A 17,859-nucleotide genomic window follows, 5' to 3' on the forward strand; every position below is an offset into this window, starting at 1 on the left:
ACAATGATCATCGAATGATTTCTGGACTCACAGGTTATCTTCCACCAGCCTGGGCTGAATCATAATCACCCCTCCGTAACATTCACACATGTATGTTACAACAGGTATCACCTTCAATTAATTACATCTGTCTCCAAGCCATATATCCAGGAAACATTCTGGACATAGCTGCTCCTTTCCTTCATCTTACACAAAGGACAACCGAGTGCTGCAGATTCTGCCCATCCATCATTCTCAAATCCATGTCTTTACCTCCATTGTCCTGTTTCAAGCCTTCATCATATTCCGTCTGAAATATTACTCTGCGTTTCCAAGTAGTCCTGCCCCAACCTTTTCATTTGCTATGGTGCTGCCAGTGTTCTAAAACACAAATCTTCCGTTGCTTCCCACTGCTCTCAGGATATGGTAAATCCTTAGCACAGTGTGGCAAGGACCCACCAGTCCTTGCCTCTGCCTGCCTCTCCAGTTTCAATCCTGGCAAGACTCATGCTGTTTTCTAGTCATATCCTATTTGGAGTTTCCCCAAGAAGCAGGCTGCCCCTGCATCCCATACTCCCACCTGGCAAAATCTCTTTCAAACTACAGATTAAGTATCCCCTTCTTTATGCTTCCTTTCCTGCCTGCTGACCCTTTTTCCTTTGTTGCCTTTCTGTGCTTAATACTTCTCTACTTTAGGTGCTCCCCCCCTTCCCCCAAATTACATGTACTTGTCTCCTCCCACTAGGCTGTAGAGTCAAGGCTTATTCATCTTTGTATCCCTAAGGTTTGGCCCAATGCCTGGCACACAGTAGGTGTTCAATAATGATGTACACACTATCTCAATGGCAGAGATAATGTGTTATCTTTGTATACTGTGTCTAGTATAATGCCTGGCAATTAATTAGCATTCAAATGTTTAATTAATTAGAACAAACAAAACCAAAGAGATTATAAAACAGCACCTAATTGCTTTAAATGAACTGAAGACCCCCTGCTGGGACAAATTACATGCATGGTACTGAAAGAATTTTAAGAGTTGCCACTTTTAAGGAACAGTGGGGAGGAGCAATAATTTAGTGTTTACCATATGGCAGGTGTCATGGATTGATTTATGTCCCTCCAAAAATGTGTGTTATCAATTTGGCTGGGCCATGATTCCCAGTATTGTGTGGTTGTCCTCCATTTTGTGATTGTAATTTTATGTTAAAGAGGGATTGTAACACCCTTACTAAAGTCACATCCCTGATCCAATCTAAAGGGAGTTTCCCTGGGGTGTGGCCTGCACCACCTTTTATCTTACAAGAGATAAAAGGTAAGGGAAGCAAGCAGAGAGAGGGGACCTCATACCACCAAGAAAGCAGTGCTGGGAGCAGAGCGTGCCCTCTGGACCCAGGGTCCCTGCTCAAAGAATCTCCTAGTCCGGGGGGAAGACGACTGAAGAGAAGGCCGACAGAGAAAGCCTTCCCCTGGAGCTGATACCCTGAGTTTGGACTATAAGCCTACTTTATTGTGAAGAAATAAATTTCTCTTTGTTAAACCCATCCACATGTGCTATTTCTGTTATAGCAGCACTAGATGACTAAGACACCAGGCATTGTGCTAAGTGTTTTATATGCATAACTTCAGATGTGCTAGAAGCCTGGAGCTGGCAAATGTGCCTTCTAGCCATAGATTTTAGTGTGATTGCTTGGGTCAATCCATCTGACAGCTCTGAAAATGGCTTTTTTTTTTTTTCCTCTCTGTGGTTGTCTTCCACATTGCCCACATACTGTATATGTGTTTTAAGATTATAGCTCAACAAAATAAAGAACAGGCATTGAGTTTTGAAAATGGAATGAAATGCCTAGGAAGAGTTTTCTAATTGCCAGCGATGTTCAAACACAGTATTGGCTGACTTCTTGGTGGAAACTGATGCATGTGACACATGATTAATTTAGTTGATTTAAGGTTGTTTCCACTATGGAGACTTGATGAGGGGAAAACATAGTGATGGATCTAAGACAGGATCTGCAAACTTTAAAAAATATGTCAAACTCTTTCTGGTGTATTCCGGGTGGTAGGAATAGAGAGGGAGTTTCAGTATAAGAATCTACAATTTATCTACTATAATGAATGCAGCCAGGTACCTTCTTTACTCTTCCTCCCACCCCTCCCCAGATCTTTTCAGGAAGACTCTTCTCCTGGGTCATGGTCTTTTCATGGTGCTCTCGATGTATGACTCCAGCAGGAAGATGGTTTCATCTACCTGGATCTCGCTGGCATCCAACCTGAGTAAAAAAGTGAAAGTGTTTGCCAGGGACTGAACTTTCATTAGCATATGCAAGATTAGAGGTTGGGGTGGGTGCAGACATGGGGAATTGCTTGGTTACCCTTAAGAGAGGTAGAAAGTAGGAGTAGGAGAATCAGTAGGTCATTCTCCCATTTACTGAGCATCTCATATGTGCCAGACATGATGGGAATTGCTGAGGATTAAAAAGATATAGCCTCCTGAGTGAAACTAGTCAGTTGCAAACGGACAAATATTATAAGAGAGCACTATTATAAGAACTCAAGAAAAGGTTTAAACACAGAAGAAAATATTTTTTGATGGTTACGAGGGTAGGGAGGGAGGGAGAGAGGGGAATTCACTAACTAGATAGTAGACAAGAATCAGGAAGGACAACACACAATACAGGGGAAGTCAGCACAACTGGACTAAAGGAAAAGCTAAGAAGTTTCCTGAACACAACCAAACACTTTGAGGGACAGAGTAGCTGGGGCTGGGATCTGGGGGCCATGTTTCGGGGGACATCTAGGTCAACTGGCATAACAAAATTTATTAAGAAAATGTTCTTCATCCCACTTTGGTGAGTGGTGTCTGAGGTCTTAAAAGCTTGCGAGCAGCCATCTAAGATGCTTCAGTGGTCCCAACCCACTTGGAGCAAAGGAGAATGAAAAACACCAAAGACACAAGGAAAATATGAGCCCAAGAGACAAAAGGGCCACATAAACCAGACTCCATCAGCCTGAGACCAGAAAAACTAGATGGTGCCCGGCTACCATCAGTCACCACCCTGACAGTGAACACAACAGAGTCCCTGATGGAGCAGGAGAAAAGCGTGGAGCAGAACTCAAATTCTAGTAAAAAGACCAGACTTAATGGTCTGACTGAGACTGGAGGAACCCCCAAGCCATGGCCCCCAGACACTCTGTTAATCCAGAACTAAAACCATTCCCGAAGCCCACTCTTCAGACAAAGATTAGACTGGACTATAAAACATAAAATAATACTCATGAAGAGTGTGCTTCTTAGTTCAAGCAGATACACGGGACCAAATGGGTGGCAGGATGAGAAGGCAGGAAGGGACAGCAACTGACTGAATGGACACATTAACCCAGAACTAAAACCATTCCCAAAGCCCACTCTTCAGACAAAGATTAGACTGGACTATAAAACATAAAATAATACTCATGAAGAGTGCGCTGCTGAGTTCAAGCAGATACACGAGACCAAATGGGTGGCAGGATGGAGGCAGGATGGAACAGGAACTGATTGAATGGACATAAGAAACCTGGGGTGGAAAGGGGGAGGGTGCTATCACATAGTGGGGATTGCAACTAATGTCACATAACAATATACGTATACGTTTTTGTATGAGAAATTGACTTGAGCTGTAAATTTCCACCTAAAGTGCACGTGCGCACACACACAAACACACACACGCAAAGATATAGCCTCTGTCCTGGGGGAATTTACAGTCTAACTTGCAGCCAGGAGAAAGAACAGCATATGCAAAGGCATAGGTATAAAAGGACCTAAGATGTTTTAAAGTAGTGAGGAGCCAGGAGAGGCTGAGGCTTCAAATGAGTGGTAATTAGCAACAGAGAGAACTTCCTCAACCAGATAAAGTCCATCGATGAAAAGCCCATAGCTAACATTGTACTTAATAATGAAAGACTGAAAGCTTTCCCCCTAAGATCAGGAACTAGAGAAGGATGTCTACTCTCACACTTTTTCAACATTATGCTGGAGGTTCTAGCCAGGGCTATTAAGCAAGAAGAAGAAATAAAAGGTATCCAGACTGGAAAGAAAGAAGTAAAACTATCTCTATTTGCAGATGATATAATCTTGTATATAAAATATCTTAAGGAATACACACACACAATTAGAGCTAATAAATGAGTTTAGCAAGGTTGCAGGATACAAGATCAATATACAAAAATCAAGTGCATTTCTATACAATAGAAATCCCAAAATGAAATTAAGAAAACACTACAACACAGTCAAAAAGAAGGAATAAATTTAACAAAAGTACAAAAACTTGTATACTGAAAACTACAAAACATTACTGAAACAAAGAACACTTAAATAAATGGAAAGACATCCCATATTCATGGATTGGAAGATTTAACATTGTTAAGACAGCAATAATCCCCAACTTGTTCTACAGATTCAGTGCAGTCCCTATTAAAGTGAGTGGGGTAAGGAGTGAAAGGGAATGAGGATAGAGAGATAGGCTGCTGTGAAATTGTGAAAGGCCCTGTATGTCATGTCAAGTATTCTGGTCTTTATAGGATAAATACAAGGAGTAAGGCATTTAAAGTAACAGAATTTTTAAGATAATAACTGGGAGCATTGTAAGAGATGTTCAGATGGGGGACCAAGGTCTAGGGAATTGTGAAGGTTGAGGAAAGAGGTGATGAAGGCCTTCATGAGGACCAAGATGAAGGACCAGATTTGAGACATGTTACTGAAGTAAAATCAATAGGACCTGGTGAATAAAAGAAAGTGTGTGGTGAGGGAGGAGAAGCTGAGGAGATCTTCAGAGTTTGTAGCTTAGGTGGATAATAATTCTGTTAACTGAACTGGAGAAGACAGTGAGTTTAGGTTTGCTCATGTTAATTGGGAGGGGTTGTAGAATACGGAGATAGATCTGTCTGGAAGGTATTTTAAAACACAGGTCAGAAGTTTATGATGCTTACTTGTTGACATTACGTTTCAGGGTCTCTAGCTGTTGGCGTTCCGGGGCCGTGATCATCTCCTCTATTTCTTGTAGCTGTTCCTCTTCTGCACCGGTAGCCTGCATGGATGCAATAATGGCTTCTACTCTCTGAGACTTCTCTAGTAGACGTCTGTCAGACAAACACAATTCTGAGGCATGTGACCAACCCTTGGGGATTCTCTAACCCTTTAGTCCTGGACCATAACTCCCACTTTTACCATGTTCTTGGTCAAAGTGGATAATGTCACCCTCTAAGGACTTTTTCTGCACATTTATTGTAAATATGACTTCACTCCTGAAACTCTTACTGCTTCTCATTTGTACTTAAAGTGTGGTATCAGCTTGTACGTTTCTCGAATTTAATCTACAAAATTATTTCATTGGGGGTATATTAGAAAAGTATAGACTAATTATTTATGCCAACTCAATCTAATGATTCAATGCAACCAGACTGATTACCGCCTCTATTGGATTCCATTTCTATTGGAAATTTTCCCTCAAGCCTTTGACCTTGAAAAATGTAAATGACTCATTGAAATGCTACTCACTTGCTCTCTTTGGTTTCAAATTGCCTCCTTTCTATCAAGTTGGCTATGCTCTGAAGGAAGAGAAGAAAGACAAGAAAGGCACATAGTTCTGTTTAAGTAGTTGTCAGGAGAGATAAGTCCCTGGAGAAGGACATCATACTTGGTAAAGTACAAGGTCAGCAAAAAAGAGGAAGACCTTCAACAAGATGGACTGACACAGTGGCTGCAACAATGGGCTCAAGCATAACGATTGTGAGGATGGCGCAGGACTGGGCAGTGTTTCGTTCTGTTGTTCACAGGGTCACTATGAGTCAGAACTGACTCAATGGCATCTAACAACAACTATTTAAGTAGCTCAGGTAAAATAAGTAAAAGGGGCATGAAGGTTGGGAGACCTGTCTGTGTGGAGGGGATGGGGAGAAGGTCAAGATGGGGTTACCTTGTAGCACCTGTGCAGCAACATTCGGGCAGCTGATAGGATGTTCACAGTATATAAATAGAAGGTCCTAGATGGGGCATGGTCTGGCGTTTTGGGAATTTCCTGTTTATCCACAGAAAGAAAAATAAGAGAAACTACATTGTTCTTCACAACTGGCAAAGCAAACATCTGTCCCATCTGGAGCTACTCAGCCCTCTCTTTCACTTATACTTTCCTCTTCCCCAGTCACTTAGCACCTGTGCCTATGACAGTCAATCACATGGAGAGTTGGGATGCTCTGTCTTCTCCACTTAACTGTCAGCATCCTGAGTGGCAAAGAAAGGGAAGGCAACTAACATTTACTGAGCAACTGTATGTACCAAGTAGATTGTATTTGATTTTTACAACCAATCTTATTATTCTTATTACCACCAACCATTGCTATTTTATAGATGGGAAAAATGAAGGTTGGCAACTTGCTCAAGGTACCTGGGTAAGAGGCAGAGCTGTCATTCTGACTCCAAAACCCATTCTGTTTCCTCATAGTGTCTATTACATAGTTCTGTACACAGTGAGGACTCAGTAGATGCTGTAGACAGATTTAATCTATAATAGATTTAAAGCTCAATGAAAGGACAGAAATGACTATGGAAAAATGGGCAGGGTGATTTAGGGGTGATTTCTTGGCTGTGCCACTTTCTTTCTAGGTTGGTTAGAGCTACACCATTTATCCTTCAAGTGCTTGTTATGTCCTTGGTAATCATTCTTCTATTTGAGAGCTGGATCTAGAATTTGCTTGGGAGTTCAGGATGTTTGTCTCAAGAGTTTCTCTCACCCTAGGCCAGCTCTGCAGGTTGGTAGTTATTATACCATTGGTTACCTGGAGTGATATGAAATTTTCTGAGAGCATCTTATATAGCATATCTTTTGCCTCCTTTGCTGGTATCATCGCAAAGTCTTCTACCTGCTTCTGTTCCAGGTGTTTCTTTTGCAAAACTAGCCGGAATATTCTAGCACAGCGAGACCCAAATCTGGAAAGGAGTGAAGAAAGCAAATGGCATGGCAACACGTAAGATGAGTTTTAGCACATAGTCACAGATAGTGGTTGCCCCTATTCCTTATGTGGAGTGGGGACCAGTGGGAACAGCAATCAGAGAATTCTTTTTACAGCTCCAGATGGTTGGTGATGGTACTGCTAGTCATTAAGTAGTCACCAATTGCTGACTCACTTGAATGTCTCAGTTCCTGCATTTATAAGCAAAGGTTTTAGGGAGGCTGGTCAACTGGCATAATTGGGAATTAATTAAGCAGTTGGGTATTTAGGGTCAAAAGTAGTAGTAAACGGGATCCATAGTAGTCCAGTGGACAAATGGGGCAAGGTGTGCCAAGGTGTGCCTATACTGACTGCTTATACAATGATCAGATTACTTGTTCAAATGGGGCCTGGAAAGAAAGTGTGTGACCCTAATCCAAATGAAGGTAACCCCCTTACCTCTCCTGTACGACGGACTCCAGAGTAGCTGTGGCTAGGGATGCTAGAGCCTTATGGAGGTCTTCATGTAGAGGATCAAGGTCACTCAGTAATGCTTTAGCCTGGTCACTGATCTTAGCATTATTCCTAAGTCTCTAATTTATAATTAAATGTCAAATGCTATTTTGTTTTTGATACTGGTCTTATTTATCATATCTAAATATTTTAAAACCTTAATTAACTACCATGTTTAAGTAAGGATTTTGGTTAACCAAAATTTTAGTGAATTAGAAAGTTTTTTACTTCTTTATCATCAACGTAAAGTTCAGTTCTCTGACTTGTTTAGTATACTAAACATTACCAAATCTTTTTTTGGTAAGTTATGACTCTTCTTTCTAGTTCAGGCTGCCAGACTGTAAGGAAATAACTGGTAAGGATACTGATAACATACATTCCTCCTCCACTGTCGCCAGACTTTCCAACAAACTCTAACTGTTAAAAAAAAAGAGAGAGAGAGTGTGTGTGTTAACTGAATGGAAAGCTCAGTGATTCTGTTTCCAAACGAGCAAATCTGGCCAAAAGTCTTCAGCAGGCAGCCCTACTATCATGTGATGGTGGAGAAATGGTCTGAGCTGACTAGGCAGAGAATGAGGCTATAAATAATGGTATCAGGCATCACTGGCAGAAATAAATCATAAACAAAGCAGAAAAAAGAAAAAGAAAACAAAAAACAGACTTACTGGATCATCTGCCAGCAGAGTGAGATACTGATCAAGAACTTGTTTAGAGACGTTATAGCCAACAGGTAGGGATCTGAAGATCTACGGAGCGAAAAAGAGACACTGAAAATGGGTTTAGGATCTTAGAATTGTTGGTGTTACTGCAATAAACATACTTTAATTTTAAACATCGTAAGTAAAAAATGTCCAAAAATATTCACAGAAGTATTGTTTGTAAGAGTAAAAAAACTAGAAACAACAATCCAAATGTTGTAATAAGAAATTAAAATAAAAGTACAGCATGGCCATTACATGGAATACAATGCAGTCATTATAAAGAATACAAGATCTATAAATACTGAAATGAAAAGATGTTTTACATATAATATCAAGGCAAGTTATAGAACAGAACATAGAGTATTAAAAAAGCAAATATAGAACAGTACATAGAGTATAATCCCTGTTTTTTCTGGTTAAAAAAATACACACACCCATATCCACATATGTTAGATCATGTATAGAAAAAGGCCTAAATGAAGATATATACTAAACTCTTAACAAGGATCTTTGGGGCTGGGATTATGCAAACCCATATATATTTTTTATATCGAGGTACAAATTATATACAATAAGAAGTACATATCTTAACAGTTCAGTTTGGGGAGTGTTGACAGTTTGCATATAACTGTGTAATTACCACTCAAAACAAGATGTAGAACATTTTCACCATTTCCAAAAGTTTGGGGAGCTAAAACTTAAAAAAAATTAACTTTTAAAACTTTTAAAAATTAAACATACATTTCTACATTGTTTGGATATAGGTTATGTAATTACTTTTGTCACTGGAAAAAAATATATTTACAATTTTTGTTACACAGTAAGTTGAGAAGCTTAAAAATAAACTATATAAAACAAAAATAGAGTAAATATAATTAATTTAAATAAACATAATTCTGAAAGTAACAAATATACATAAAACATTTGAAATATTAAATGTTATTAATATTTTAAGCAGATATGTTAAAAGCAAATAAAATATACAAATGTAATATATTGAAAAAAATAAATACAAATGGCCAAATAAATATCCTGAACTCCATGGGGCTATAGGGAATAGCAAGGCTCTTAGATTCCAAATAGAAGATTCTTAGAACAATTACTAACAGTATGTAATTAAAGGACAGATGCTTTTACTAAAGCAATGGTTCAAGTTTTTAAAAGCTGAATTTCAAGAGACCGAACATTTCAGTGCTCACCACTTGAAGATAACCCCTGTCCCACTTCAAACAACAAAAATCTCTTCTTGTTCCGGTTCGGGCTTAAACCTCAACCTCACTCCAGACTCTGTGGGTGATAATTATAGTACCTGAGGATCTTTCAGAAAACTAGCATAAGAACAAGAAACTCACCTCATTGGAAGACAATGGTTGGGTGAAGGGGGCACTAGAGGGAGTGGTAATCTCACTTATCCGGAGCATGGTCCGCACAATCTCACTGCTGGTCTGGGTTGGAAAAGTAAACTGGAATTCAGAATTCACTCTGCTGCCCCAGCTCTGGCTATATGCCAATGGCCACATCTAGCAAATAAGTGAATGTCCCTGATGACTACTGACCCACCCACTTAGATGTTACCTGGTCCATCTTGTTGGCAACTGCACTCACGATTGTTTGGTCACGGAAGTGCTGGTGGAATCTGTCAAGGTTGGCTTGCCAATAAATCCCATCATCTGGAATAGGCTGAGGAGAAGTAAAGGATACAGGGAAGAGTTTTCTGGTGAGGAACTTGGATTTAACTGTTCACCATTTCTTTGGAGAAGAGTCATTCAATCATGTGAGTTAATGCCTTGACAAATTCATGGTCCCTAACTTCAAACAGGTTCTCTAGACTCACTTCCAGTCTTTCTCTCCTTATTTTAACTCTTCTCCACCATCCTCAAATCTCCCACTTGACTCCTCCCTTCTCACTTTCAGCAGATGACCTTGCTTTTCTTACTTCAGAGAAAACAGAAGCCACATTTGGGTCTCGCTGTGCTAGAATATTCCGGCTAGTTTTGCAAAAGAAACACCTGGAACAGAAGCAGGTAGACGACTTTGCGATGATTCCAGCAAAGGAGGCAAAAGATATGCTATATAAGATGCTCTCAGAAAATTTCATATCACTCCAGGTAACCAATGGTATAATAACTACCAACCTGCAGAGCTGGCCTAGGGTGAGAGAAACTCTTGAGACAAACATCCTGAACTCCCAAGCAAATTCTAGATCCAGCTCTCAAATAGAAGAATGATTACCAAGGACATAACAAGCACTTGAAGGATAAATGGTGTAGCTCTAACCAACCTAGAAAGAAAGTGGCACAGCCAAGAAATCACCCCTAACTAGTTTTCTTTTTTATTTCTAATATAGCAGACATTATAAAGGGTAACTAGCTTTGCTTTAAATCTTGTTCCTTTTATATCCTTCTCCTTATTTCTCACAGAGCAGCATATTTTTACCTTTTTGGGTCATAGTTCTCTTCGAGAATCTGAAGAAAGCTATGGAGTGCTCTACAAAAGAATGCACATGTATACAGGTAGAGGCAGATTCACTGAAATCTATCAGTGAAGTCCTACGGATTATGAAGTGCTGCACCACAGTAATCTTTCTAAAATATAAATCTTGTCAGTTCACTCCCCTGTTTAAAATCCATCAATGGCTCCCCCTTGCCTTCAGGAGAAAGTCCAAACACTTAGTTAGCCAATCAAGAAATATTTGTTGAGATCCTATTAGTATTCCAAGTGCCAAGGACAAGATACTGCCCTTAGGGAGTTTATATTCTACTGGGGAACAAAGAGAAATATATACACAAAAAATAAATAATTTAAGCTACTTATAAATGCCGTGAAGAAGATAAAATGTGGTACAGACTGGAATAGGGATGGGCAATGGTGCTTGAACTCTAAGAAAGGAGCATTTGAACTGACATCTAAATTATGAAAAAGAGGCAACTACATGAAGATCTGGGTGAAAGCATTTGAAGTAGAAGGAATAGTAACTGTAAAAGCCTTAAGACTGGAATGAGTTTGACATGTTTGAGGAACAGAAAGACAGAGTAGCTGGAACATAGTGAACAAGAGGGAGAGTGGGAAGAGTAGAGATTTTGAAGAGCCTTGTCTTCAGCAGATCATGTAAGTCTTAATAGTCCATAGTAAAGAGCGTGGACTTCTAAGATTAATGGGAAACTATTAGAGGAGTTTAAGTATTGATGTGTTTTGATTTTTTTAAAAACCAACTTAGAAATTCATTTCGGCTGTTAAGCAGTAAGAGAATCCAGGTAAGGAGATTATTTAGGAGAGTATGGGTGAAGAGTTGACAAGAGATGATACTGGTTTGGATTGGTCAGTAGCAGTGGAAAAGGTGAGAAGTGGTTGGATTTGAGGTAATTTTGGAAACAGAGCTGACAGGTTTTACTACTAGACTGGATGGCTCCTACCATTCTGGCCTAAGCTAATAGTGGTATCCTTTACTAAGATGTGGCAAGCCTGAGAGGGAGCAAATATCTGCAGAGAAATCAATTATTCTGTTTTGGTCATGTTAATTTTGTGATACTAGACATCCTTATAGGGATGCTGAGAAGATTTTGGATATAAATCCTAGGGCTATGTACATATTTCTAGAGTCATTTCTCACTACTGGCCTCCATGGGTCTCTATGTTCTAGTCATACTAAACAAATTAAGTTTTTTCTAGGTCCTCTTTTTGCATAAGTTGTTGCCTCTGTTCAACGAATGAAGTAAGTTATGCCTTAGAAGGGAGTAAGCAAGAGTTCACTCTTCATTGGTCTATTCCTGGCCAATATTTAATGAAGTTCACAATCCTACTACTTCTTAGCTCAGGAACCTTTAAGCTCTCTTGGGGCTTGTTATCTGGGTGCTCTTCCTGGCCTGCCTCAGGGTGAGGACTCCCAATCAAGCAGCCCCATTACCTCTTTGTTATCTGTGGTATGTTTTAGTCTCTTGGCCTTGGGCTCCCCAGCAGCATCTTCCTCAGATGATCTCCTCCTTTTACCTTTCCCTTCCAAATAAAACAGAGCAGTTAGGCTGTATCTCACATGATGACAAGAAATGACCAAACACGAGAGCCGGTGTCTCTTCATCCTAAGCTGCCTCTAGGTTAGAGTGGCTTAGGAGGCTGAGGAACTACAACTCAAGTAAACGATAAAAGGCATCTGAAACTCAACATGTTCAAGAAGAAATTCTTAATCTTTCTCCCTTAAACTGGTCTTCCTCCAATGCTTCCTTTCCCAGTGGATGGTGCACATCCTTCCACGAGTGCAAGTCAGATACCTAGATGTTATTCTTAATACTGCTGCCTCCATTACCTCTTCTATATTTAATTTTCACTGGTCTGTCCAAATTTACCATTGTCCCATCCTCCTTTCTGCACACAGAAACATCTTTGAAAAATGTACATTAGATCATGTCACTTCCCTGCTTAAAATCCAATAGTGGTTATTCCTTGCTCTTAGGATAAAGAACAGACGCTCTGTAAGGTGCTGCGTGATCTAACCCCTGCCTATCTCTCTAACCTTATCTCATGTCTCTCTTTCCTTTGCACATCATGCTTTAGCCACACTGATTTTCTCAGTTCCTCAAACATTCTTTTTTTTTTTTTCCTCCCTACATGCTATTCCCTTTGCCAAAAATGCTTACCTCTGTACCCCTCCATGCCTCCCTCATTGGTTGGCTCCTACTTCTGCTTCGAATCTTAGCTCAAATGCCATTTTTTCAAAGAAGGATGTGCCCTAAGCCCCCAGATAAATCCAGACCCTGTTATATATTATAAAATATAACAACCTATACTTCTTCTTTGTAGTATTTATCACAGTTTGTTATCTATATCTATGTGATTATGTGATTAATGCACGTCTCCTATACTAGACTTAAGCCCCATAAAGGCAGGGGTCATGTTGGTTTTTTCATTATTATATACCACAATATCTGCACAAAGGAATCACTTGATAAATACTTGATTGATTCATTCATTCACTTAAAAATGAAGAAGGGACCACAGTTAAGACAAATTACAATTTCAAAAGTCAAAATTCCTTACCTATCAAGCTCAGTTTAGGAACTAGGTACATGTCCTTTTCATTAATGACAAGGGTGGGAGCAGGTGGCAGTGGCCCAGGGTCTGAATTCTCAGTGGCAGGTACCAAGGGACAGCGCTGTACAAAGTGTGTATCTGCCAGTCGCACAAAAGTGTTTGATACCTCAGCATAATCCATAGTCTTGCCATCTGTACAACAGGAGGAAAGAGGCAGGTGATAACATAGCTGAAGGTCTGCTCCTGTGGCCCCATAATCTAAACTTTGGCTAGCAGCTGTGGATACAGTACTGACCCTCCATAGTCTCTGTGAGCCGGTCTGCCACTTTCTTCACAACAGCTGACATTGTCATTTTGCCATTCAAAAGCAGCTCCTCAACAATTAGCTCTCCAGTGTCACTGTACAGCGTTTTGGAAGTATAGATGTACCGAGGATACCTAAGCATTCGCAATACCCGGCTGCACTGGGCTTCATATTCCACCACACCACGTTTGTGCACCTGGTATGTCACCAGGTTATGTTGAATAAGGACACAAAGGGCTTTTTTTACCTAGGTAGAACCCAAAAGAAAGAAAGACTTGAAGACATAACTCAATATTGCTGACAATTTTTGTCCAATGGTTTTCTAAGCATCAGGAGATGGCTAGATAGGAATCTCTGTGCTTCTTCCCCCCTCTCTCCCCTGGAGTAGTTAATAAGAACCACACGTCAATGGAAGAAATCTAGACAATTTCTCACTGTGATGCTTCTATTTCCTCTGATGCTTATCTTTCAAAGCACAATTTGCTTTTACTCTATCATTCTCATTCCTTAAAGGTAGTACTGAGATTAATAGAATCAAAGTAAACAAATGAAGTATGGAATGGGAAGAGGAATGATTTGCCTAAGAAGCCACAATGAACTAAAAACATTTTGAGAAGCGGAACCTTGGGGCCTAAGTCCTATCCTCTTTCCCCCTCAAATAACATGGTTCTGATTCTAGGGCAGGCTTCCTCCCTTTTCCATTTTCTTGGGTGGGGAGTAATAATATTCAAAGGTAGGTGAGAGAAGTGTCAATTAATGCTACTTAAACATACCTGATCCAGCGATGTTCCTGTGTCATGGGCAATTACTCTTAGTGGCTGGCTGCCAGTTCTGATTAGGTGGACTCCAATTTTTCCCACTATCTCTCCAAAATGCTCTTGCAGCAACAAAGAACACAGTTTAATTTCTGCTTGAGTCATTGTACTCGGGGAGGTGGGGGGAGGCTCAGCACTAGAAAAAAAAAAATTATATGATGGAAAATTTTTCTTTTATGTTGGGTGTAGAGCTGCTTAGTATAAATTCATGTACTCTTTCTGGCGGGCAATTTGGCAATATATTTCAAAAGCCTTAAAATCTTGCATACTTTTGATCCAACAATTTCACTTTGAGTACTCTGTCCCAAGGAAATAATCAAAAGTTGTCACTGTAGTTGTCTTTATAATACTGAAATACTAGAAACAACCCAGTGTCCTAGAAATAGGGATTAGTTCAATAAATTATGGTATCCCCATACAATGGAATACTATACCTACATTTAAAATGATGTAGCATAATATGCATTAACAGAAAAATTGTTCATAATGTATTAAGTGAAAAAAGCAAGTTACAAAGCAAAATGTGGAGTAAAATTCAATGACTGTAAAAACAAAAAAGAAAAGAAAAACATGTATGCATTGAAAACAAGACTGGAAGGTGTATAGCATCACATTTATCTTTATGGGATTATGTATGATTGTATTTTTTTTTTTTTAAGTTTAGGTGTAGATGGTTTTGTGATCTGTCACAGACCTTAGATTCACTAGGAGTGAACAGGCAGTGTCAGTTCCAATTCGTTAAGAAAAAGAAATTAGGAGGTAGAGGACAGCTTCTCAACAGGGCAGGGTCTTTCAAATAGAAGATGAAGTATGTTGTTTACAGGGCAGTATTTAACTCCGAAATTTCTACTCCTTGACAAAATAGACACAAACAGAAATGGACATAGTTGATTATACTATTAAAGCAGTTGCCCTGGAGTTGATTCCGACTCATGGCGACCCGTGTGTCAAGGTGTGCTCCACAGGGTTTTCAGTGGCTGATTTTTTTCAGAAGTAGATCACCAGGCCTTTCTAAGGAAGAGCCTCTGGGTGGATTCAAATCTCCAAATTTAATGCTCAACTGTTTGCACCACCCAGGGACTCTTTATAGGATTATTTCCTTATGATCACAAACAAAAACAAAAACCCGTTGCCGTCCAGTTGACTCCAACTCATAGCGACCCTACAAGACAGGGTACAAGCGCCCCGTAGATTTCCAAGGAGCGCCTGGTGGATTCGAATGCGCGACCTTTTGGTTAGCAGCCGTAGCTCTTAACCACTACGCCACCTGGGTCTCCTTATGATCACAACCTGCTACCAAATACTAGTTGGTTCGTATAGTCCTCCCAATTCCTCAGAATCCAAGCGTATGTCTCCCAGCCTCAGTGTCACCAGAGAGACCTATTTCACCCATCCACGTGTTGTTGGGAAAAGCATCCCCAGACCCTTCGCCATCCTCGCAGAGGATTTCCAAGGAGCCTGCCTCCTGTCTCTCCACTCCCTTCACGCACGCTCGCATTCCGAACTTGGTCTCTTGGTCCAGAGTCAAGGCCGCTTCGGTTAGACGGCATTTTCCACTCACCTCAGGATCAATGCAATCCGGGGGCTCCGAACCTAGCACCTCTAGTTCATTCCAACGACTTCTTGCGGTTCCCACTAGCCGCCGGGGCAGAGGAGGAGCCCACGGCCCTTTCTCGCAAAACGACCAACACCCCGGAAGACCAGGAAGGGGTAAACTTGTGGGCCGCTCTACCCCAGAGTTTCGGTAGTTTCCGGGACGCTCTTTCTTTCTTCTCGCTGGAAGGTCGGAAGACCGACGAGGGGCTGTAAGAGGACCCGGCGGGCGGGCCGCGGCGGGAGGACTCTCCCTCCTGCGCTTTTTTGGTACTGGGAGGCGGGCCGCGGGTCGTGGGCCGCGCCGCCGCTGTCTCGCCGAGCGGACTCACGTGACCGACGAAGGCTCTGGAGCCACCGGCCGCACAGAGGAGGCACCGGCGGGGGTGGCGGCGGCCGTAGCTGGCGAGGTAGCGGCCTGGCGAGGGACCGGCCGGCTGCCCTATCCGACAGCCACGGCGGAGGAGAAAAATGGCGGAGGCCTCTGCGGCCGGGGCGGGCTCGGGCGCCGCTGTAGCCGCGCACCGGTTTTTCTGCCACTTTTGCAAGGGCGAGGTTAGCCCCAAACTACCGGTAAGAACCCGGTGTCCTCTGCGCTTGGGCACCTGCATGGATTCCTCCCCTCGAAGCTCGGAACTAGTCTTAAGCTTCCTGCACAGCCCTGATTACCCCGACCTCGGTACCGGAATACCTGCTGCTCAGGGTCTCCGGTCGCAGGTCCCAAGCCCCGGGCGCCCCGGCCCGTATTTTTCCCCTGGGATGCCCCACTTGTCCCTCATTCTGTCTCCCATCTTTATCTGCCTACTCTTCGTCTTTTTGTCTTCCTTAGCAAGTTCTCTTCTGACGACTCTTCCCCTAATTTTCTTGCACTCTTCACCTTGTCTCCTTCCCACGATGACCTCCTTCCTCCCCCACCCCGTTCCCTTTCCGCTTTTGCTTCTCACCTTCCTCTATTTCCTTTTCCACTTTTCAGCAGCTCCCTTCCCCGCCTTGCCCCTTCTTTTCCACAGTGAAGTTGAATAGCGAGTTGCTGAGGATTGTCCCTATTCGATTGTCTCTAGGGAAGGAAGTACGGAAAGGGAGGATTGGAAACTAAACGTAGGGAAAAGAGGGCGATTTTGCTATTCATTGGTTTCCAGGGTTTTTGTGAAAATGAAAACAGCAGTGGGCTAATGATTTGCAGACTTCCTGAGCTGCCTATCAAATTCTGGAAGAGAATGGTTTAAGGAACGAGGCGGAACACATTGTTTCAACTTGGTTTATTTTGGTTGTGATGTTGCCAGTGTCACCTTCCTTGCCCACTTCCCTTACTTAAAAAGAAAAAAGAGTTAGGACGGAATGCTGGGAACTGCATCCTCTGACATAAAATTGGTTTCACCAGTTTCTGCCAGACTGTTGGCCCCCTAGAGAGGTAATTCACTGGTTGTGAGGAAAACGCTTTTGCAGCATGCTACTCAGCTGAAGCTATTTTAGGTTGGGTATAGCTACTGCAGGGATACCCACCAGGGTGAATGTTAATCCTACGCTTGACCAGCTGTCTTTAGAATTAGTTAAAAGTCTTTGGTCATTCAAAGCCAACAGACACATGAGGAAATGCTCGCGATCACTAGCCTTTAGAGAAATGCAAATTAAAACCACAATGAGATACCATCTCACCCCAGCATTACTGGTACGAATCAAGAACACTGGAAATAACAAATGTTGGAGGGCCTGCGGGAGATCGGAACTCTTACGCACTGCTGGTGGGAATGCAAAATGATACAACCATTTTGGAAAATGATATGGCGCTTCCTTAGAAAGCTAGAAATAGACATACCATTGGATCCAGCAATCCCACTCCTAGGAATATATCCTAGAGAAATAAGAGTCGTCACTCGAACAGACATATGCACACCTGTGTTCATGGCAGCATTGTTCACAATAGCAAAACGATGGAAACAACCTAGATGCCCATCAACAGATGAATGGA

At 41.6% G+C, this 17,859-nt stretch overlaps 2 protein-coding genes across 4 annotated transcripts in view; one reads left to right on the forward strand and one right to left on the reverse strand.

Moving 5' to 3' along the window:
• Positions 1-1,567: 1,567 nt before the first annotated feature.
• POLR3C (RNA polymerase III subunit C) lies at positions 1,568-15,945 on the reverse strand. Of its 3 annotated transcripts, none has more exons than XR_002824690.1 (15): positions 15,859-15,945; positions 14,256-14,433; positions 13,474-13,729; positions 13,185-13,370; positions 12,058-12,146; positions 9,729-9,833; positions 9,506-9,598; positions 8,118-8,198; positions 7,818-7,869; positions 7,399-7,459; positions 6,787-6,937; positions 5,928-6,029; positions 5,510-5,559; positions 4,942-5,039; positions 1,568-2,246 (listed from the first exon to the last, which is right to left on the reverse strand). XR_002824690.1 is itself a non-coding variant. In XM_004380322.2 (15 exons), the coding sequence occupies exons 2-15, from the start codon at positions 14,400-14,402 to the stop codon at positions 2,165-2,167; spliced, it is 1,605 nt and encodes a 534-aa protein (XP_004380379.1). In that variant the 5' UTR covers positions 14,403-14,433; positions 15,859-15,945; the 3' UTR covers positions 2,091-2,164. The 3 variants fall into 3 exon arrangements, 2 of the variants coding, with proteins under 2 accessions (XP_004380379.1, XP_023590608.1); XM_004380322.2 differs by having other exon boundaries at positions 2,091-2,246; positions 4,942-5,091; XM_023734840.1 differs by lacking the exon at positions 15,859-15,945 and adding an exon at positions 14,992-15,240 and having other exon boundaries at positions 2,091-2,246; positions 4,942-5,091.
• A 155-nt stretch (positions 15,946-16,100) lies between these two features.
• RNF115 (ring finger protein 115) overlaps positions 16,101-17,859 on the forward strand; it is a 98,494-nt gene continuing 96,735 nt past the window's right edge. Inside the window, exon 1 of the mRNA XM_004380323.3 lies at positions 16,101-16,463. Coding sequence (XP_004380380.1) covers positions 16,362-16,463 — 102 coding nt within the window. The 5' untranslated portion in view covers positions 16,101-16,361. The remainder of the gene's footprint in view (positions 16,464-17,859) is intronic.

The sequence above is a fragment of the Trichechus manatus genome, unplaced genomic scaffold (assembly GCF_000243295.1).
Source record: "Trichechus manatus latirostris isolate Lorelei unplaced genomic scaffold, TriManLat1.0 scaffold00073, whole genome shotgun sequence".
In the NCBI taxonomy this organism is placed as follows: Eukaryota; Metazoa; Chordata; class Mammalia; order Sirenia; family Trichechidae; genus Trichechus; species Trichechus manatus.